Raw genomic sequence first — 23,641 nt, 5'->3', positions numbered from 1 at the left:
TTTATTTTTCTTGGCGTGGAAAATTTGAACTCATCACAAATATCACATGTTGAGTACAGATTACAAACTACTCATCACATGTTGAGTACAGATTACAAACTACTCATCACATGTTGAGTACAGATTACAAACTACTCATCACATGTTGAGTACAGATTACAAACTACTCATCACATGTTGAGTACAGATTACAAACTACACTTCAGCTTTGTTGTATTAAAAGTTTCAACATTGTAAAACAAACTGCAGTTAGTATAGATTAGTATTTTACCATTAATGAGTTTAAGAGAAGCATTTCTAACCCATCAGCAATTTTCAAAAGTTTAAGCCTAGTGTACATGCACTACAAATAAAAGTAGTACAATATATCAACTGTTACAAGTGTATGAGAAAGGTGGGTATAATAAGTTCACTGATGTGAATTACATACCTTATAAAATGAATCCATGGATAAAATATTTACCCACTGTACATTCAACTCTTCTATAATTCTTTTTGCAACAGTAGTCTTGCCAGATGCACTACCACCACACAGACCTGAAATTACCAATACATAGTTCAGTGTTGAACTTAAGACAGACACTCTGGTCTGATCATAGACTGGCGCAGTCGGGGCGATTAATTTGTTTTTGTAGTTTAAATAAAATAAACAAAATTCGCGAAATGAAAGTGTGATCCCCTGTAACTGCGAAATCACCCCGACTGGTTTATTCTACATGGCCCTCTATCGACACTGCAGGAACCCGTCGATTTTTCAACAGGTAAATATGTTAATGAGCGTTCTAGTACACAATCATCTAAGCCAATTACAGCATCTCTTCAACTGATCTCCGACCGAGGTCTCCGTCGGCTGATTTTTTGCAGCCGATTTTTTTTAATTCTACGACTGGAAACTACATTAAAACCATGAATATTTAATAGCAATGAATTTCCTGCAGAATAAATCAGTCGGGGTGATTTCGCCCAAACACTTCCATTTTGCAATTTATTTTATTTTATTTAAACTACAAAAACAAATTAATCGCCCCGACTGCGCCAGTCTAGTCTAATCACTAAAACTTGCAGTACTGGTAGGGCTGACAAGTTTAAGAGCAAGCCTTGTAAGTGATCAACATTTTGACATTAGTAGCAAACACTGGAGGAGTTTGTTTGAACATCACATTGTCTGAACACTGACATCAGATTGTCCGAACACTGACATCACATTGTCCGAACACTGACATCACATTGAACACTGAACAACGTCACATTGTCTGAACACTGACATCAGATTGAACACTTACATCACATTGTCTTAACACTGACATCACATTGTCTGAACACTAATATCACATTGACTGAACACTGATATCACATTGAACACTGACCATCACATTGTCTGAACACTGACCATTACATTGTCTGAACACTGACCACCACATTGTCTGAACACTGAACATCACAATCTCTGAACACTAAACATCACAATCTCTGAACACTAAACATCACATTGTCGGAACACTGAACATCACATTGTCTGAACACTGATCACATTGTCTGAACACTGACATCACATTGTCTGAACACTGAACATCACATTGTCTGAACACTGATCACATTGTCTGAACACTGAACATCACATTGTCTGAACACTGGCATCACATTGCTGAACACTGACATCACATTGTCTGAACACTAATAGTACACTATCCAGATATTGATATATCATTGTCTGAATGCCTAAATACTGGTACAATAATACATTCATCAACTTTACCTATAACAAATGCTTCTTTCAATTCCCCATGTACATTATACCACGGTGGTCGCCCTGTAAAGAAAACAAGTCTACAGTTACATGTACTCAATATTGTCTCTTGAACTTAACATCAAGATCATATTCAAATTGTTATTGTATTTAGTGGTACAGACTTTTACTATTCAAAACAAGTAATTTTTTAATGGTCAATACAGAGGCATATTTTTATTTCTAGAAATCTATTAAGGATTTCTGATAAACAAATGTCTTGTTTATTTATAACACATAAAATTATGATTTGCATGTAGTTGTTAGCTAGTTACCTGTTCACCATGATTTTTCATTGATCAGTGTTACCGGTTAGCAGGTGTTTAACCATATCAACCAACCAATGAGAAAAACATTTTTTTTTTTTTTATCAATGAGCACTGTTTCCCTAAACCTTAATGGATCATTATTTGTCCTCTCCACAACATTTTCTCAGTCAGGTTAGCCAGAACCATCAGTGGAGTTGGGCACTCTGAGATACATTTCTTTCAATTTCATACACTATGTAGTGAAATGCATCTAGTTAAGTGCCAAAATTGCTTAGAGGCTGTTGAAAACTAAACTTGCGCCCGGGAAACGCAAAGCTTACCCCCACCTCCTTAACCAAAAGTTTTCTTAAGACAAATTTTGTGCAGTGGCCCAAACTGATTGCAATGTACATAAATACCTGCTGTAAATATTGTTCTCTTAACTGTCCTATATACTCTATCTGATTGCAATGTACATAAATACCTCTGTAAATATTGTTCTCTTAACTGTCCTATATACTCTATCTGATTGCAATGTACATAAATACCTGCTGTAAATATTGTTCTCTTAACTGTCCTATATACTCTGATTGCAATGTACATAAATACCTGCTGTAAATATTGTTCTCTTAACTGTCCTATATACTCTGATTGCAATGTACATAAATACCTGCTGTAAATATTGTTCTCTTAACTGTCCTATATACTCTGATTGCAATGTACATAAATACCTGCTGTAAATATTGTTCTTCTAACTGTCCTATATACTCTATCTGATTGCAATGTACATAAATACCTGCTGTAAATATTGTTCTCTTAACTGTCCTATATACTCTATCTAATTGTAATGTACATAAATACCTGCTGTAAATATTGTTCTCTTAACTGTCCTATATACTCTATCTAATTGTAATGTACATAAATACCTGCTGTAAATATTGTTCTCTTAACTGTCCTATATACTCTACCTGATTGCAATGTACATAAATACCTGCTGTAAATATTGTTCTCTTAACTGTCCTATATACTCTATCTAATTGTAATGTACATAAATACCTGCTGTAAATATTGTTCTCTTAACTGTCCTATATACTCTATATGATTGCAATGTACATAAATACCTGCTGTAAATATTGTTCTCTTAACTGTCCTATATACTCTATCTGATTGCAATGTACATAAATACCTGCTGTAAATATTGTCCTATATACTCTATCTTATTGCAATGTACATAAATACCTGCTGTAAATATTGTTCTCTTAACTGTTCTATATACTCTGATTGCAATGTACATAAATACCTGCTGTAAATATTGTTCTTCTAACTGTCCTATATACTCTATCTGATTGCAATGTACATAAATACCTGCTGTAAATATTGTTCTCTTAACTGTCCTATATACTCTATCTAATTGTAATGTACATAAATACCTGCTGTAAATATTGTTCTCTTAACTGTCCTATATACTCTTATATGATTGCAATGTACATAAATACCTGCTGTAAATATTGTTCTCTTAACTGTCCTATATACTCTATCTAATTGTAATGTACATAAATACCTGCTGTAAATATTGTTCTCTTAACTGTCCTATATACTCTGATTGCAATGTACATAAATACCTGCTGTAAATATTGTTCTCTTAACTGTCCTATATACTCTGATTGCAATGTACATAAATACCTGCTGTAAATATTGTTCTTCTAACTGTCCTATATACTCTATCTGATTGCAATGTACATAAATACCTGCTGTAAATATTGTTCTCTTAACTGTCCTATATACTCTATCTAATTGTAATGTACATAAATACCTGCTGTAAATATTGTTCTCTTAACTGTCCTATATACTCTGATTGCAATGTACATAAATACCTGCTGTAAATATTGTTCTTCTAACTGTCCTATATACTCTATCTGATTGCAATGTACATAAATACCTGCTGTAAATATTGTTCTCTTAACTGTCCTATATACTCTATCTAATTGTAATGTACATAAATACCTGCTGTAAATATTGTTCTCTTAACTGTCCTATATACTCTACCTGATTGCAATGTACATAAATACCTGCTGTAAATATTGTTCTCTTAACTGTCCTATATACTCTATCTAATTGTAATGTACATAAATACCTGCTGTAAATATTGTTCTCTTAACTGTCCTATATACTCTATATGATTGCAATGTACATAAATACCTGCTGTAAATATTGTTCTCTTAACTGTCCTATATACTCTATCTGATTGCAATGTACATAAATACCTGCTGTAAATATTGTCCTATATACTCTATCTTATTGCAATGTACATAAATACCTGCTGTAAATATTGTTCTCTTAACTGTTCTATATACTCTGATTGCAATGTACATAAATACCTGCTGTAAATATTGTTCTTCTAACTGTCCTATATACTCTATCTGATTGCAATGTACATAAATACCTGCTGTAAATATTGTTCTCTTAACTGTCCTATATACTCTATCTAATTGTAATGTACATAAATACCTGCTGTAAATATTGTTCTCTTAACTGTCCTATATACTCTTATATGATTGCAATGTACATAAATACCTGCTGTAAATATTGTTCTCTTAACTGTCCTATATACTCTATCTAATTGTAATGTACATAAATACCTGCTGTAAATATTGTTCTCTTAACTGTCCTATATACTCTATCTGATTGCAATGTACATAAATACCTGCTGTAAATATTGTTCTCTTAACTGTCCTATATACTCTATCTGATTGCAATGTACATAAATACCTGCTGTAAATATTGTTCTCTTAACTGTCCTATATACTCTATCTAATTGTAATGTACATAAATACCTGCTGTAAATATTGTTCTCTTAACTGTCCTATATACTCTATCTGATTGCAATGTACATAAATACCTGCTGTAAATATTGTTCTAACTGTCCTATATACTCTATCTAATTGTAATGTACATAAATACCTGCTGTAAATATTGTTCTCTTAACTGTCCTATATACTCTATCTGATTTGTCGCTGGTTGACGTTGTTCGTTTTCTTCTACTACCTTTACCCAAAGGAGATGCTGGCGCTTTCACATCCAAGTCTTCACCGCTGCCACTAGAAACCAAATGAATAACTAAATAAACAAACATAATCAGAAAAAAATCTGAGATCATTTTACTTATAGGTCTTTAGGGACTTTCGCAAATTTTGTCCCAACAATCTTATCATTGAAAAAAAATAAACTGAAGAAATGTCTCCTTGACTTTATTTATTTATTTATTTATTTATATATTTATTTATTTATTTATTATAAATAGTGTTTCTAGTAAAATAGGGAAGGTATTACTAAGATGGGTACAACTTTACATTCAGTAATATTTTGTTATTTAAATTATTGTTGCTATTGTGGTCAGCACAATGTTGCTAGGGAAGTTGTTAAACAGCATGGAGGTATGAACAGATACCTCCAAGTTAAACAGGAACTCAAATGAAAATTCAATTGTCATAATACATGATGGTGTAGTTACAGCCTCACATTTTCCGGGAAATAATTTCTCTAGCATACATTTAGAAACACGGAGTGATAGCCTTCCAGTAATTTCTAGAACAGTCACAAAACAATACAGGGTCACCATGCCAAATCTAGTTAAAGATGGTTGACTGGAGACTTATTTTTTTTCACTTATTGCTACTTACCCTAAATCCCTTTAGGGGTAAATAGCGGCAATATAATCCAAGCGAACACAAGTAGATGGGCAAGTTTGTGTAACCATAATAGCAGAAATTAACTATCACTCTGTATTATCCCTGATACAAGAAACATAATTTGTGACTATCTGGTATAAAAATGTATGCAAGCAAAAATTAGCCTTGATTGTGATCACATGTTTGCAACAGCCACAGTAGAGTTAATAGTTGACAGTGATTAATTATGGTTATACATTTCTATTCAAATACCACTCAACCTCGTTATGGCTTTACCACATATCCAATCCTCGAGTTATGTGTACACTTTCATTTTGAGGTGTACTTTAGAAATATATTGAGCTAAAAGCATAGATCAACTCAAGTTACTCAAGATAATGCTAACAAGATTATAATAATATCTAATATTGATAACAGTGATAGTAAGAGGCTAACCATTTTAAATGATGGGGTTGGCTGCAGATGGTGAGTCTTATCTGCATTTCTTTTTTTTTAATGTGCCAAGTGTTCCCTTGCAGTACCTTGCTTGCATATACTGTAAAAGACTTTATTTTCGCTTGGAATTAATTGTTGCTGATGGAGTGATTCAGTGAAAATAAAATCCAGCGAATATACCTTCTTTCCTGTATTTTACATTCAGCTCACCAAAAATTAGTGAAAATAAATTCCATACACATTACCTAAAAAGTCTTTTTCAGCGAAAATTAATTCCAGTGAAAATAAATTATTTCACGGTATGTTTTTTTCTTTTTCTGTGTCTAGCCTGTAATTAAAATTTCCCGCTGTCCCCTATAATTTTATAGGGTCAACCCCTAAATTAATTGCAAATTTTTGTTTCTAAAAAAAGAAACAACAAAAGATAAAAAGCAAAACCTCGGAAATACACATTTCTCTAAATACTAATAATTACTATTTGGCTAACCCATACTGAGCAAACACAAAAGTGTGCCCAGCAATAGAATACAATAGAAGAGAATAATGCTTTATTAAAATTAATACCGTAAAGAAAGAGTTAACATATTTTTTTAGGTTTTCAGATTAATAAAGTAAATAATAAAAGTACATGAAATGTAAAAATTGATTTAAAAAAGAACTCAAAATTGATGAACGACAAAAATACTACAGACTATTATTAATAATAATAATAATAATATAAGAAATATTAAAATACTGTGATATGTAAGTATATCTGTATGTAGCACAGAATATGTATAAAATATAAAAGAACATGACAAAATAAAAGAATTAGTCTTGTTTATATTTAACTAAATGAGTGTGATAAGTGTGATGAGAGTGATAAGATGGTTTGTATTTGATGACTGTAGTACAAGTTTAAATTGTTTATTTTAAGTTTTGGTAATCACTGTTAATTCCTTTAAGAATATTATATATGTCATCTATGTGTTCTGTGTACAGTTTACATTCTAGTAAACGATGTAATTCATGCTCAATATAACACCACCACCCACCCCACCCCTCCAGCCAACTAGAGGTCATGTCACCATCACGACACGTGGTATACGGGTTGTTGGAAAGATGGCAATTTCAAAAAAAAAGAAGCCGAGACAAGTTTCAGTCTCATATAATACATTTAACGTCGGAAATATTTGCTATTTACCTCCCGTTCGAGTTGGCAGAGCCAACCGAGCTTGGCAGATCGCCATCTGGGTCGCCGCTGCCATCGAAGATGTCAGCCATGTTGTTGTTCTTGTTCTGAAAACAGTGACTACTATTTTCACAACAATGAGGCAGACGTCGTTAAAATACGCAACACACATAGAAAATGTAATTAGAACCGATAAATAGAAATGGTAATATGTTTTTTTTAAATGAGTTAATATTCAAACTAGCTTACGGAAATTTGATGTTTGGCTTTTATAGCGACGAATCTCGTACTGTAATAATTTGAATAATTAGGTAAACAGTGTTTCGCGCAGTTTGGTTTATTGTTGTACTGTCTTTAGACAAAACGTATTTCGAAATTGAATTACTTGAGTTGTGTGTATTTTTGGTTCTAACGCAGGCAGTATAAGTTCTTATAATTAAACTAGATCGAACTTAACAATAAAGGTTCCGTTTCAGCTATAAAGTGATTGAATTGCGTCGTATTCTAGCCATTTACTTACGTACCAGCTGTTCACTAGCGTTCACCATATCATGAATATTAATAGAAATGTATTAACCAATTATTAACCAGCCGTGGTCGCCATTTTGGTTTAGCATGGCTTTGATAACCCGCATTAACAGGTTCGTACTTTTGTCATTATTTTGTGTTTTTTTGGTTAGAAATAGTTCTGGAATACCAAATGTAAGCCTATGAACGAGTTGCATCTTCTTTTACCAGCGCAGGCAAACTAAAACATCGCTAGTTTACCTTACACATCAGGCTACAGTGCCGATGGCATTCTTGTCGTTTTTCGCCCTTTGTTCGAACCTCTGAACGTATTGAATAAAAAAAACATTTTTCAGGAAATTGACGAAATTTATGAATCTACCGAGTAACTTATGATAACCATTCAAAACTAATATTCACAGTAAATCTTGAGAACATTATCTAAGTGTCTGCTTGGAATAAGAGTGGCATTTTATTTTCAATTTTCTAGAAATTTTCCTTTAAAAATACTTGTAATAAATCTATCACTACAACAAAATTGTTATCAAATTTAACAACCAATTTCATTTTTTATATTCAATAGTCCCTTCACATCATAATCACTAAATTTAACATTATTATTATTATTATATTAGCATCGAAGGAGTGGGTGGTTTTACCCATTGGTACACTATTTTTAGAATCATACATGTATTTCCATTATTTATTGTGAGATGTGCATTTTTTAATGCTTTGTTTCTTTTGTTTTCACAATATTTTGTCATTATAGTTAGTAAAGTAAACTTTATTGTCATTGTACCCTCTTTAGGGTATTAAATTGATTACAATAAAGTAAATATGTTTAAGAAAAAAACATAAAACAATTAAAAAAAAATGACCAGATAAACGAAAGTAAAATATAATAATTACTAAAATAGCTAGATAATTTAAAAAAACTGAAACCCATAAAAACACTTTCAAGCTGACTTTTTTTTTATTTGGGGGGGGGGGCTTAAGATTTTTTTTGTTTCGCATTCAAAAAAAAAAAGGAAACGATCCACTTAATTATTAAAAGCATGTATAAATAAAAATCATATTTGTTATGTCTATAATTTATGCAAGCGTATACACTACATGTAATAATAGACAATATGGCTTGGTAGAGCACAGGGAGCCCAGGAACTATGATCAACTGTACGCACTCCCTATGAGCGTGGGGGGGGGCGTATCGGCTGGTATCTAGTGTAAGAAATAGACAAGGGATGAAGGCTCCAGTCAGCTCACATTTTTTAAACTCGAAAAAACAGACGAAAAGATTGAAAAATAAAATCTATAAAAAATACCAGGTTGAAGAATATTAGTTGCTCCTTCAAATTTCGCCAAAGCCTTACCTACATTTTACCGATGTCTGCAGAATAAATCAAGAAAACTACAAAAATTGACCCCATTTAGGAATTCCTAACGGTTTGCCCGAACGCATGGTACAGTTGGAGGCGTGGCCTGTTCAGCATTTTGTCAACAACCAATCACAAAACTGGTTACGAACCAGTTGAGCAAGGCTAATCGAGTCGTGACCTCGATGTGGTTCGTAACTAAAATTTTGATTAAGAATTATAGCCAAAAGGAAATTGTGTTCATTTAGTCTAAAATTATCCAACATTTTATAGAAAAATATGTAAAAACCGGCATGTTGTTCCACTAAGTACTCAAAGATTTAATGCACGAATGCCTCAGGTGTGAAACAGATATTTTTTCTGTCATCGTTTTTTTTTTTTATTTCAGTGCATTCATAATATTGAATGTCACTGTCATCTGGCCAGTGTTCTCACTAGAAATTGAAACCAATGTAGCAGTAATAATGTACATACTAATTTGCATAACTTTGCTTATTATTTGTTAACATATTCATTAAATCACTTTAATTACACAATTGTTCACTTGCGAAATTAAGAGTGACAAACAAGTTTTCGTCAATTTATATTAATTTGATTTAAAAAGTCAGTGGGAATTAATAAATCTCTCTGGCAGGCAGGATAATGAATGTGACATCAGCATGGTGGTAAAACAAGCATTTTGATAATACAGCCACACTGATTGTATCTTGGGGAGAACACAGCACTGCTAACTTTCGTTTGAAGCGCGAAAATGTTTAGGGTATTTTGATACAGAAATCATATTCCATATTTGAACAGGGCTGCGACTGTTGCCGTAATCCTGCATTATCACGTTGTTAATTGCGCTGAAAACAAACACCTATATAATCAAAGTTTCTCTAAAATTGCAACTGTTCCGCTCCATTGAGTCTATTACCAGACAAAACTGAGCTGGTGATGTTATCGGCTGCCATGTTTCTTTAAAATACTTGCAATGAATGGAACTCTAGAACAAGGCTGACATTTTAAAGCGAGGAAGTCGTCACCTGCGCATGCGTCAGATGGCCATAGCGTGTCATTGTTTACAAACAAGCGTCTACCCATGAGCGTTTTTAGTGTGTTGTTATCGTCGCTTGGGACTCAATTCCCACGCGTACTTAGGTGACAACCCTCGCGGTATAAGGCAACGTTATTTTCCACATGTGCTAAAACCGTTTCTGCAAGTACGGGGTGCCCGTCAGTAATTTTAGGACGTCTTAAACTAAATCAGCATGGCACCAGCTTATCTTGTTCATACATGTTTTAATGCCGGCTTAGCTATAAAGCTGATCTCTAAACTGAGTTTTTGGCACATGTGTATTTACTACACACAGCCAGGGTTGGGATTGATTTATTGTGTTCTGTAAATCAAATTCCTAGCTTTATTTTCATGTTACATTTTTGTTGCCAAATTTGATTGACTTACATGGATGAGATTTCACAAAGTCGCTGCATTTTATCTCGGCATATAGCTACAAAATCAGTCTTGTTAGAAAGCACACAGTCACCAACAATGAATCATTCAAGGTCATTGACATCACATTCAAAGTCCCCCCTCCCAAAATGGAAAAAGAATCCCATCACTGAACACAAACGTTTCTCATGGAGTAAACCATTTTTCATTCTCATTTTGAGCTAGTTATTACTACAAGCAGGAGGTATAACATAGGTATGTTGTTATAGGTATAACAGTTAGTGTATCACCAAAACAACAGAAAGTATGCACTCGGGCAGTACAGGGTCGCATTAACCTCTGATACTCATCGACCAATACAGTCTCCTTCATGCATGTTTTGTAGTATTCTCCTAATAACCTCATACCCCAGTAATATTTTACTTTCAAAGTGATTATATTCACTGATACGTGTTTATTATTATATGCCCTAAATTAATCTTGTCATTTTCTGAAACCTCCAAGTTAGTCTGATTTTTAGGGTCATCGATATTTCACACAACAAATCAGTGCATGAATCGAGAACAATATTTGAGTACATTGTCGGAGAATAAAAATTTTTCTGATGTTTGGAATTTAAGCTGTTCTGATCTGATCATATTTTTTTAAGCCCACTTTAAGCATCTGAAAAATGCTAACTCAGTGGTTTTCGGAAAATTTTTTTTTTTTAGCATTCACAGCACTGGGTTTTAAATTCACAAGTTCTTCTAGTAAAGTAAAGGTTTAATTGTATGTTGCCAAGTGCACTTTTGCATAATTTGTTCAGGGGAAGTAACTTCGAAAAAGTCAAAATTATTGTTTTATGCACAATTTGTTGAATAAAAAACTTCCATGTATAAATCCTATCAAAAAACCAAACATTTTGCTTGTCTCTGAATTGTTTTTCTTGATTCAAGGAGTAATTACTTTAGGATCTGACTGTACAAATACATGTAGATGATTAGATTTCATATTCTTGACTGGAAAGATGTCCTACACAATTATTGTACAGAAGTAACTTTTAAATATGCCACAGCATAAAAATAAGATCCTAAAATATTTTTGATTTTTCTCTGATGCATCTTTTAACATTTGTGTAATTTTGTTTACAGATTATTTTTATACCATTGATGCGTGTATGCAATACTCTTCCAAAGGTCAAAGGTCATCCTGTGTAATTTAATCACAATATAATATACACCATAGGTCATCAGTCATCGCCATGGAACCCAAATACACCATAGAGCAAATTGATTTGCTGAGACGGTTACGGAAAAGTGGTATGACGAAAGATGAAATTGTGCGAGCACTAGATACAATGGAAAGGCTGGATGGCGAATACGATAACAGATATGGATTCATTAGGAACTCTAATTCAACCAATCAGAGCAAGGAAAGTCAAAATCAAAACCAGAACAGAAATGTGACCTACCCTAGCAATGGTAGCTATGGTAACAATGCAGGGAATTATGGGAACAATTGCATGATGGGTGTGAACAACACCTCAAATGTTTCTATGCCCGTGATTAATTTCGCACAGCCAAGTGCAGTGTATACATCTACTGGAACATCAAGTACGTTTAGTTTTCTGCAGGCAAATAAACCTGCACAAACTCAAGTGACTACGACTTCAAGCACCAATAATAGTAGTAGCAATCCCACTATGTCGTGGCACATTCCTGGTAACTACGGTAACACAGGGTCTATGGACACAGGATTAACTCCGGAGGACGAAGAAGTAGAGGAACTTATCAGGTACTTAAGGGACAGGCCAATATACAATTAGAGGACCCGGAAATGTCTATGATTCTGCTTTGTCACATAAAAATTACCTAATGCATACTCTGAAGCGTTTAGTTTTTGTAATTTCAGGGTTTTATGACATGACATTTATTTTTGAATAGAAAAAATTTCATGAAAATCACTGATACTCTGGATCTAATGAATCCTCGGGGGCGGACATCCGGGCATTTTCACCGCCTGGCAACCCGCGGCGGTGAAAATAAAGGCCAAAAATTCGCAGAAAACGGTATTTTGGGATGATTGTTGAGACTTCTCTGAACAGTGTAACAAGATTAGCCCTACATGTGTAACATATATACCGGTAAATTTGGTTGTTCGGGATTACTTCAAAGTTGAGTTTGTGTTGTTTTCTTGAATTTTCACCGGCTCGACCGGCGTTCCACAGCAGCGCGCACAGAGCCCATAGAAATGCATGTACAGTGGTGCGCGTCGTAGCAACGTGGAACGTCTTGTGACGTAGCTCCGCCCCCGAGGATAATGAATTTCATGACTTGCTGAATTTGTGAAAATTTGTTTGTCAAAAAATTAGTATAATACAGCATTCGGATTAGTCAGGAACAGACTTGACCTTTCGGGTCAGAGGTCGTTGTTGCAGGACAAATCATGCAGAAAATACATCAAAGTGGAAGGGAAATTTTTGGTATACAATATTTGGTAGATAGATTATTTCTATCATAATCATGCATTTAATACAGACCCATGATTAAGAAAGAATGACTACCACACTTTCTTGACCAAATTTGTCTTCAGTTTTTTCTTATACTGCAAAATGACTTATTTTCACTGGGTTTAAATTTCACTGAATTAGGATTTCAGACATACTCAGTGGGTTTTAAATTCACGGTTTTATCATTTAGATAATGTGTTCTATGCTAACTTTTACATATTCACTGGGTTTTAATTTAGTGCATTTGCAAGTCAGCAAAATAAGCAAAATTAAAATCCAGTGAATAATTAATCCTTTTACAGTATTCTTCAATATTTCTGGAAATGAACCCTAATTTTCGAGCCAACAGACAATTTTTCAGTTTTTACTCAAAAAATTTAGCTATTTTTGTCCAAATCTTTTGAAGGAAAGTGCAGACTATAAACAGAAGTATTTTGTGAATTTGTGATGAAAAGAGGAAACTGGTGGTGAAAAAGTTAAAAAAGAATGATAACCAATTTCATTTAGTCAGTATAATGAACCTTTATCAAATTCTGGTAATCCACTATATCAGAGGTAGTACGTGTACAAAATTATTTATGTGCTTAGAACTTAGCTAATTTGCATGAACAAGTTCAAATTTAATTAAAAATATGTGTACCGTTAGATTAGGTTTTTGAGAATACAATTATTTTTTTTCCCTCATCCTTTGACAAGTAAAGATTCCTGTTGAATTGTTTCTCACATCCATGTGGTCATGCCATACGAATCTGATACTGTGGAATACTTTATTTTCGCTGAAAAGGCTTTTTGGGCGTTTTGCTTGAAATTTATTTTCACTGATTTTTCCTGAGTTTAATGTGAAATACAGGAAAAAAAGTATATTCGCTGGATTTTATTTTCACGGAATCATCCCTTCAGCGAAAATAGCAAAAATAAAGTATTCTACAGTAGTTAACAAAAATCTTGTTTACTTTAGCAGCTATATTTATTACTATACTATAATAGACAGTACGTCGACGCATTGACCTCCGCTGCTCGTCGGTCGATACTCTCGCTGTACTGTCTTTGAGCATACTTTGAGGTATCTTTATAATAACCTCATTATTATACATCTTTTCCTTCCAAGGACACATCATGGGTATACCGAAATCTAAAAAGTTTGGAACAGAATCAGCCAACTTCTTTGTGTGAAGTCTGGTCAAACCCTGATGGCAGCCATGTTTGTTTTTATTATTAGATGACGCTTACACGCATGATCATTTCATATTTGGAATTCGCATTTCCTTATATGGTAGGATGAAAATATCCTGTAAAATACTGCAAAATTACGGCACTCTGTAACTTATGGCGTTACGGTGACGGATGTATAACAATAGTATTTATTGCTATATTAACAATTGTAATATTTTTCAGAAAAGGACCATTATCTGTGAAAGAAGAAATCAAATCGTTCATGGCAGACCGAAAGATATCGCAAATGTTTGTGTCGCAGAAAACGGGCATCAGTCAAAGTTACATATCATTGTTCTTAGTGCAAGGTATCGAGATGAAATCCAACACACAGAAGACGTTGTACTCGTGGTATGTACATGAAAAGAAAGGACTTCCTTTCACTACAAGTAAGGAACACTTCATAATTTTTTTGGAGGGGGGGTACTTGGTGGCTGAGGGTAAAGATGCTGTGAGGTAAAGCTATGCCTCTCAGATGATATACATTAGTCTTCAACCAATCACACACATTACTGGTTATCAAGACCTCACTTCCTTGCAGTCAACAAACTGACTCCACTTGATTTGGGGGGGGGGGTCCCATTTTCACTTTATATTCCTACATAATCTGGCCTGTTAGAGAGGGTACACTGTCTTCAATATTGCTATAAAAAATTGATAATTGACAAAAAACGTACAAACTTTGACATTTTTATTACTACACTACATATTTTGCAGCCATTGCACCGAAGAATCAACCAAAGCCCACCCAGGAAGAGCCGACTGATAACATTGCCATGAGTACACCAACTACCAGTGCATCTGACAAAAATGACAAGGGTAATACTGGTAAAAAAAGATTTGTCTGGAAGGATTCTTGCATACCAATTTTAGAAAAATATTTTGAACAGAATCAGTATCCAGACGACTACGAAAGAGAAGTTATTGCAGATGCATGTAATTCAGTTATTCAGATTCCTGGTGAGTACCTTTGAAACTTCATTTAATTATTCAGATTCCTAGTGAGTACCTCTGAAACTTCATTTAATTATTCAGATTCCCGGTGAGTACCTTTGAAACTTCATTTAATTATTCAGATTCCTGGTGAGTACCTTTGAAACTTTATTCACTTATTCAGACTCCTGACGGGTACTTTTGAAACTTTATTTAATTATTCAGATTCCTGGTGAGTACCTTTGAAACTTTATTTAATTATTCAGATTCCTGGTGAAACTTTATATAGCTATTCAGATTCCTGAACCATGTAATGTAATATGTACAGGAGCACCAATGAGTGACCATGTGATATAGGATTTATTGTTAACATATGAGAATTACTAATGTCACATTGTCATGAATTGGAGATCCTATATTTCCCATTGTCTTTGTTTCACAGCTTTTGCTGTCATGATAAATACATTGGAATGAGTGAATGTCTGAAATTACTGGTATATAATGAAAACTTTAATAAAACCATATTTTAAACAGTTGTTTAAACAGTCATCAAATACTGATAATTTGAGCCATGTTTTGGCATTTTTTGAGAGGACGTCAAATTATGAAATTTTGACCATCATATCATCAATACCCCATTCAATATTGAGTAGGGATATCAAATATATCCGGTGGGTGGGCTTATCACATGAAACTGACAGGCATGGTAAATGCGATAATGTTGTATATTTGTATTTCACAGGATATGAATTACCATCTGATAAATTAGTGACGCCAATAAAAGTCTACAATTGGTTTTGCAACAAAAGAAAAGACCAGAAAAGAAGAAAACATATCGGTAAATGTAATTCTGTAATTCAATGCAATACTGGTACTGCATTAGCATACACCACTGTCATTAGATACATCCTCTCCCCACTACCACCACCACTTATGACCACTACTGCAAAATATGTCAGAAAACAGAAATGTAATAATAATCGAGGATTTAGAATGATTATAAATTTCATTTATATTAAAGGCACAACTTCTCTGATGTTGACACAATAATCAAATGTCTAAATCTTCGCTTCAATTTTCCTTATAGCATATTATTGAAGGGAATTGTCGCTTCTTTTTCACAGCGTAAATTACTGTTTATTTTTCTGTTTATTTTCAAACAAAAACAGAAAATATGACAAAAAAACAGAATTGCAATAGTACATTTCGAAGATAGCATGACATTTTTCTATCATAAAGAATTATGTGTATTATTTGTTGAACCCAATACTGTAAAAATACTTTATTTTCGCTTGGTATTAATTTTCTCTATTTTCACTGAAGGAAGGAAGGAATGATTCAATGAAAATAAAATCCAGCGAATATACCTGTTTTCCTATATTTTACATTCAACTCGTCAAAAATCAGTGAAAATAAATTCCATACAAAACACCCAAAAAGACTTTTCAGCGAAAATTACTTAAAAAAAGTATTTTAAAGTACCATATTTGTTTTATTAGAAGAACATCCCTAATAGAAATTTCACATCAAGCAAAAATAGACACACCTCAACTATGTATGGCTTTGCTGCAGTGCAATACGCAACCATAGTAGCTCTATTATAAGTACATCTCCAATAAAAACATAGTTATATTGTAACGATGCACTAATTAACATGTCACAATGTCTACTGTTTCATTGCAGCTGAAATGGAAGCCGCAGCAAATAATGAACTTCGATTGACAATACCAAATCCTGGTTTTGCAACATCATCATCGTCATCGACGTCATCACAAATAAAGACTGAAGTCAATAGTCCTGATGATTGTAGTATAATATCGGAAAAGCGAAGTTGCTCTCCCAATCAAGACCCGATGCAATTGGCAGTTGAAATGGCAGCCGTTAATCATTCTATTCTAGCACTTGTCAATCAACACGATGACGAAATGAGCGACGATTCCGGGCATCAGTAGAATGACCTATCAGTAGCCCTCATATAGATCACAGGGTGTAGAATAACCTATCAGTAGCATCCATATAGGTCACATGGTGTAGAATGACCTATCAGTAGCATCCATGTATGTCACATGGTATAGAATAAACCTTTCAGTAGTATCCATATAGATCACATGGTATAGAATAACCTATCAGTAGTATCCATATAGGTCACATGGTGTAGAATGACCTATCAGTAGTATCCATATAGGTCACATGGTGTAGAATGACCTATCAGTAGCATCCATGTAGGTCACATGGTATAGAATAAACCTTTCAGTAGTATCCATATAGATCACATGGTGTAGAATGACCTATCAGTAGTATCCATATAGGTCTGGTGTAGAAAACGTATCAGTGACTTCAATTTAGGTCACATGATGTACATTAACCTATCAGTCATCTCCTTATATGCCACATGATATGCAATGAGTTGTTTTTAGCCTCCATATTTTATCAATATGTGAAATGGGCTTATCAATAGGCTCAATATAGGTCACATGATAGCAATTAACCTATCAGTATCCTGTTTATATATTGGTGGGTCACATGATAGAAGGTCAAAACTGAAGAACAAATAATGATACAATTTGAAGCAAGGTAATTTGTCATCTTGTGAAAAAAAACACTGTGCAAATATTTTTTTTTGTATTCATCATTCTGACTTGTTTTTTTTATAAACATGTGAGTGAATTTTAACAATTTTAAATGCACATATGTGTCATTCATTCAGCTGTAGAAAAAAAGAAAATTTGTCTGGTTGATTCATTTTAAGTGCAAACACAGGTCTTTCTTATTCTGAAATTACCATTGTTCTTTTTTTTTGATTTTTTATCAAAAGTTGTTTTTTTTTCTTTTTAAAAACAAACAAAATTAAACTCTAATGTTAATATTTGTAATCAAACACCTGTACAGGTCCCTGAAGGTTTTTCTTTTTTTTGAGCCTCACAAAATATCACCCAAACACAAACAAAAAGGACAGAAAAATCTTTGTGGAAAATGATTAAGTAGCCTGAACTTTATTTGTTTTATGTCATATTTGGCTTATGACAGGCTGGTATCCTTATTTTGTGTGAAATTGTCATAATATACCGGAACTCACTTTCCCAATAGTGTACTTCAAGAGATCATGGAGCTATGAGATTATAGCTCCATGGTTACCGGTAGACCATTCATCATCTGATCCCTACCATAGTTTCTCTAATAATAGTACCTGCATTTACTTTAACCTTTTCATAACCAGACTTTCTCGCCCAAATTTTTCTCCACTTTTTGTCTTATATTCTTTGATATTTCTGGAAATGAATCCTAATTTTAGAGCCAACAGACAAAATTTAATTCAATTTTAAATTTTCACTCGAAAAATTTGGCAATTTTTGTCACAATTCTATGAAGGAAATAGCAGACTATAACATTGACTATTTTGTGATGCAAAGAGGGAACTGGTGGTAAAAAGGTTAAAGCGCGGTGGTTGTCGCGCAACGCATGTTCGAATTTCATGTAAATAAACAATGTATTTTACATGTGTTGTATACGTCGCTACGAGTCTCTCATCGAACAGGACGCAGCGCGACGACTGTCACCCTTAAAATGACATATAATGATCCGCCGTACACTAAATACAATTTTTAGCAAATATGAGCTCATATAATAAATACATTACATTCAAATGGCCTCATTGAAATCATCGCTCTTTTATGACACAAAAAAAGTCAGTTCTGAACCCTAGAATTGAAGTTAGACTATGAAAAATGCATATCATACATATTTACCAATCCAGTTTTCTGTGGTTAATAAAGCATAAACCTTGTTAACTCAAAGCACCTGAATATGAAGTCGTAGTGTAATGAGTTTGTATGTACATATCACATTATGCAAATAAAGCTAAATTATACTGCCTACCATGTTTTTTAAACCTAATTTGAGCTTGCTTTTATATTTTTCATATATTATTTTGATGATAAAATCAATATTTTTAGTGAAATTCAATTAAAATAGATAACTCCCTAGTCTTACATGTATCTTTTGCAATAAATTTTGTGTATATATTTTGTTTAAAAACCCTATATGTATATCAGTCTTGTATGCAGAAGTATTTCAAATAACATTTATAGTGATTGTTTTTAATAATTGTGACTGCTTTGTAATTGGTTAGATTTTCATGACACATCATGTGACCCTTAATGCTGTCCAATCATACAACCTGTTACATATCTGTCCTCATAATGTAACATGTGACCCTTAAAGCTGTCCAATCATAGAACCTGTTACAAATGTGTCCTCATGATGTAACATGTGACCCTTAAATCTGTCTAATCAGAGAAATTTCATCAAATTGATAGTTCATGTTCTCCAAGGCATTAATTTCTGCTGCGTACTTACATTTTCATACATTGTTATTTATCATATTTACTTGAACTATATTTATATATGAGTATTGTTGTAAAAAATATGCCAGTAATGTTGACTCACTGTGAAAAGTTTAAGTTGTTATGCTATAATAAAAATATCTGCCGGAATATCTTATTTCCAACACATCGTTTTGTAGAATAATTTTTTCTCATTACATGTACGTTTAAAAATTGATTTTTCTACAATTGGTGATGCTAAAAATTCATCAAAATGAAGCATTTCTGCCGTGCTGAAATCAGATCTTGATTGTGTTCATTCAAACTTGGTACATGCATTGGACACTATGGGTTCTAGTTGCACATAATTTTGTTTATCAGAACGATATTAAAATGGAAGACTGGTGGCCATTTTGAGCATAATTTTTGTATTCTGGTTTCAACCTGTTAACGACAGACACTCGTAGTATCTTATAACGCATAACATATCCAACATAGAACCTGGGAAAAGTCCCAACAGATAATCATTTAGTTTGGACTATTCAAAACTCAAAAGAACTCATAACAGACGAGGTAACCATGATTTTCTGGCTATGTCACGCAAACTAAAAGTATGTATGAGAAGGAGGTGTTAATTTCACTCTCCCATGCAGATTCTTCGAGCTTATGACCTGACCCAGGGAGCCACAGAGAGCCACAACTAATGGGGCGTTCCTTAGCTTAGTGACAAAAAAAAACCCATAGTCTCTGTGAAGGAGAATGGGTTAAATAAAGCTGAGTAATTTTTTTTTATATTTTTTTTCAAATATTTTGATCAACATTTGTGAGTTTGTTTGTCACATATGTAGATGTATGATAACCCAGGAGATCTAAAAATAATGAGAGGAGGGTGAACTTAATTCAATCCTACTTGAATATTTTGTTTAGAAGCTATTATATTATGTACTCTCAGCGCAACAAGGGTTTTTGTTTCACTGTGCTCGTTGATTGACTTGTTGGATTCAACTGCCTTTGACATTTATAAATACTCATAAAGATGAAAGGAATACCTTTGTTTCGCTGATAGTACACCACAGGGAGTATGTAATATACAGTATCAGTAAACGAAGTATTTTACTTGTAATTTCCAGCTGGTACATCAGCGTAGTTATTTTTAATGAACCATGATTACAATGCGCAGGAAGTTGGGCTAGTTTGGCTTACCATGGGTTTACCGCACTTCCAACAAGAGTTTGGGGTTGGGGAAGATTATATAAACTCAATATACTATAGAAAATAAATCCGAGAAATCCTATATAACACTAATCCAGCCCTTAACACCTGTCAGGAAATGGGATAGCTTAAATTACAATTTGAGTGCTCCCATGACATCTCGATGTCACTGGATGCCACTAAACATGCGGGTGTGGAGACTCGTCTATGTTTTATTCCTTTCCTTTTCATAGTGGAAGTGTGATCTTGAAACGCCGGTTAAAACAATAGACAGTCTGACCACGCGCCCTCTAACATTGTACATCCATGCATATATCCATGCGGGTAATATTGTCTAATCATGCCATGCGTTTTGTGTCACGTGATTTACCTTATATAATAATTTGTACATGAATACTGAAAAACAAAACTCCCGTATTGGCTTGTGGTCATCTGCCGTCGCCCAGGTTGAAAATGTGTGCTCAATTTGTCATCTTCTGAATATGCACTCAATTTCTAAATTAATATATAGTATCCCATTTTCTGAAACTCCAGTTGGAAGTGTCCATGGTTGGGGTTGGCCATTATAGTTGAAGTTCATATCGTCCTTCCAACTTAATAATTGATCACGTTTCCAAAATTCTCCAATGGATAGGACGGGCAGTGAAACAGTCAGAGAAACAAAAAAAACAGACGCGGACTGAGAATCCACTGCCACTAGACGGCGCTATACACTGAATCTAATAAAATAGCTAGATGGTGTACAGCACAGAATACTGAACAGGCTATATCCTGGGCTAATCTGCACTGGCTCGGAAGGTTGTAAATGATTAGCTAGTTTGAATTTGCATAACAATACTGACAATGAACGTGCATTCAACGCCACAAGTTTTTTTGTTTTTTTAGCCAATCAGAATTCATCTTCCGAGCCAGTGCAGATCAGTGCAGATCAGATCAGTGCAGATCAGTGCAGATCCAGTATATCCTCAGGGGCGGAGCTACGTCACAGACGTTCCACGTTGCTAAGACGCGCACCACTGTACCATGCATTTCTATGGGCTCTGTGCGCGCTGCTGTGGAACGCCGGTCGAGCCGGTGAAAATTCGAGAAAACAACATAAACTCAACTTTAAAGTAATCCCGAACAACCAAATTTATATATGTTACACACGTAGGGCTAATTTTGTTGCACTGTTCAGAGGAGTCTCAACAATCATCCCGAAGTACCGTTTTATGAGAGTTTTGGGCTTTTGTTTTCACCGCCGCGGGTTGCCAGGCGGTGAAAATGCCCGGATGTCCGCCCCCGAGGATACGTGTAGCAATCAACCAAATTTATACCGAAAACAAATTTATAACAATGTGTCCTCTGTTTACAATGTGTTTAAAGTTCTTCTTCTAAGTTGTCAGAAATCCGTTTAATTCATCTACTGTCAGAACCCAGCGAGAACAAGCCCATTCCCTCATCTTTATAAATGTTTATAAATTTCACAATTAAAACTGAAACGAGAGGTTTTTATTGGATGATTGAATAGCACTGGAACGTTTCCGAATGACGTCATTGCGCACTGTTCTCTTTGATTGGCTGTCTGGATTCTACTGCTATTGAAATTTATAAATATTTGTAAAACTGAAAGGAACGGGTTTGTTGTGTCGTAAATGATTAAGAAAGGTCATCTCTGTCGATGGCAGGCACTTCTCGTGAAACCTATGGTTATTATGCTCCTTGTGCCCCTGTCCACAAACCAACATGTATTTCATATATTATTGAAATCAACGAATAAATCAGTCTAATTTAGAACCTTGCCTGGTGATCACAGATTCAGTCACAAGTACCCCTCTCGAAATAAAATGATTTTTCAGGAATTCGTAAAATATGGCATTTTTTGAGAAATTCGTACTGGCCATACTCGTAAATTCAACAGACCCCCACGACTGTTAGACATATACTTCACAAACCCGCATATGTACAAGAGCTAATCTCATCATCGTGTTATGCGCATATTCAAATGTACATGTACGTCACCAACATCCTGGTACCTGCTCAAAGAATGAATCTAATCTTGTCACGAACACGCCGTTCATCATTGTTCTTATGACAATGTTGTTATTCGGCGAATTTATAATTGATATTATTAATAATTGATTACTGATACATATATGACGTATAGTTCTTGTGCAGTCCATTAGACAATGACGGAAAGTAGAGGCAAACACATCCTCGTGCAAAATACATATTATGCCACTTTTTGATTGTTTTATATTTATGTAACAAGCGTATATTAATAACACACCTCGTAATATCAGACCAGCTGACGCGATATTATTAAAATTGGGAAATGTTCAAACATTACAATCGGGCGGTCTTGTGTATTGTGCCAAGAATAAATCGAATAAAAACACTAATGCTATTTTTAATGTTGTTTCTTATTTCATTTTTTAACATCATAATCTTTCTCGGCAAAATTGTTTTGTGAAATATTTTGCACATTTTTTTTTTCTATCTTTTTCTATAAATCGTTTGTTTATTTTGACCATATTTTTGCTGTTTATTTTGTGAAAGATGACAAAAGTAACTTTTGCCCTCAAAGTGTTAATATAAATGTAAAATATGAATGGTAACCAATTTTACCGATTGCCATCTAATTATAATTCGCGTTGTGTCTGATCTTCTTCTTTTTTATAAACTGGCTGCACAGTCACAGTCAGTGACGTAAACAGCCGTCAATTGCCATAGCCGGGATCGCAAGACAAGGGTTAATGTATTCAATTTTATTTTGAGGCGACACGAGAATGCGGGTATTAGACAACACGTTATTAACCATTTATCATCAGTATTAGATTGTTATGATCGCGTA

At 34.1% G+C, this 23,641-nt stretch overlaps 2 protein-coding genes across 2 annotated transcripts in view; one reads left to right on the top strand and one right to left on the bottom strand.

The window, feature by feature from the left end:
- The window catches only part of LOC102805557 (uridine-cytidine kinase-like 1), a 28,293-nt gene extending 20,859 nt beyond the window's left edge, over window positions 1-7,434 (bottom strand). Inside the window, exons 1-4 of the mRNA XM_085492655.1 lie at window positions 7,342-7,434; window positions 4,996-5,132; window positions 1,757-1,810; window positions 431-537 (exon numbers count right to left, since the gene is read on the bottom strand). Of these exons, the coding sequence (XP_085348781.1) occupies window positions 431-537; window positions 1,757-1,810; window positions 4,996-5,132; window positions 7,342-7,421 (378 nt within the window). The 5' untranslated portion in view covers window positions 7,422-7,434. The remainder of the gene's footprint in view (window positions 1-430; window positions 538-1,756; window positions 1,811-4,995; window positions 5,133-7,341) is intronic.
- A 464-nt stretch (window positions 7,435-7,898) lies between these two features.
- Window positions 7,899-19,783, top strand: LOC102801217 (homeobox-containing protein 1-like). Its single transcript, XM_006811310.3, has 6 exons — window positions 7,899-7,970; window positions 11,772-12,414; window positions 14,525-14,730; window positions 15,059-15,301; window positions 16,017-16,112; window positions 16,958-19,783. Exons 2-6 carry the CDS (start codon window positions 11,882-11,884, stop codon window positions 17,224-17,226), a joined length of 1,347 nt encoding a protein of 448 aa, XP_006811373.1. The 5' UTR covers window positions 7,899-7,970; window positions 11,772-11,881; the 3' UTR covers window positions 17,227-19,783.
- The last annotated feature ends 3,858 nt before the right edge of the window (window positions 19,784-23,641 follow it).

The sequence above is a fragment of the Saccoglossus kowalevskii genome, chromosome 18 (assembly GCF_978046115.1).
Source record: "Saccoglossus kowalevskii chromosome 18, keSacKowa6.1, whole genome shotgun sequence".
In the NCBI taxonomy this organism is placed as follows: domain Eukaryota; kingdom Metazoa; phylum Hemichordata; class Enteropneusta; family Harrimaniidae; genus Saccoglossus; species Saccoglossus kowalevskii.
Note: the sequence above shows the minus strand (reverse complement) of the source record. Positions and strands in the feature narration are given on the sequence as shown.

What these genes read in the sequence shown, in the direction of transcription:
- LOC102801217 (XM_006811310.3), top strand. Translation starts at nt 11,882, where the DNA reads ATGGAACCCAAATACACCATAGAGCAAATTGATTTGCTGAGACGGTTA. An exon ending in GAAGTAGAGGAACTTATCAG is followed by an intron (nt 12,415 to 14,524) that starts GTACTTAAGGGA and finishes AATATTTTTCAG; the next exon opens with AAAAGGACCATTATCTGTGA. An exon ending in GAAAAGAAGAAAACATATCG is followed by an intron (nt 16,113 to 16,957) that starts GTAAATGTAATT and finishes GTTTCATTGCAG; the next exon opens with CTGAAATGGAAGCCGCAGCA.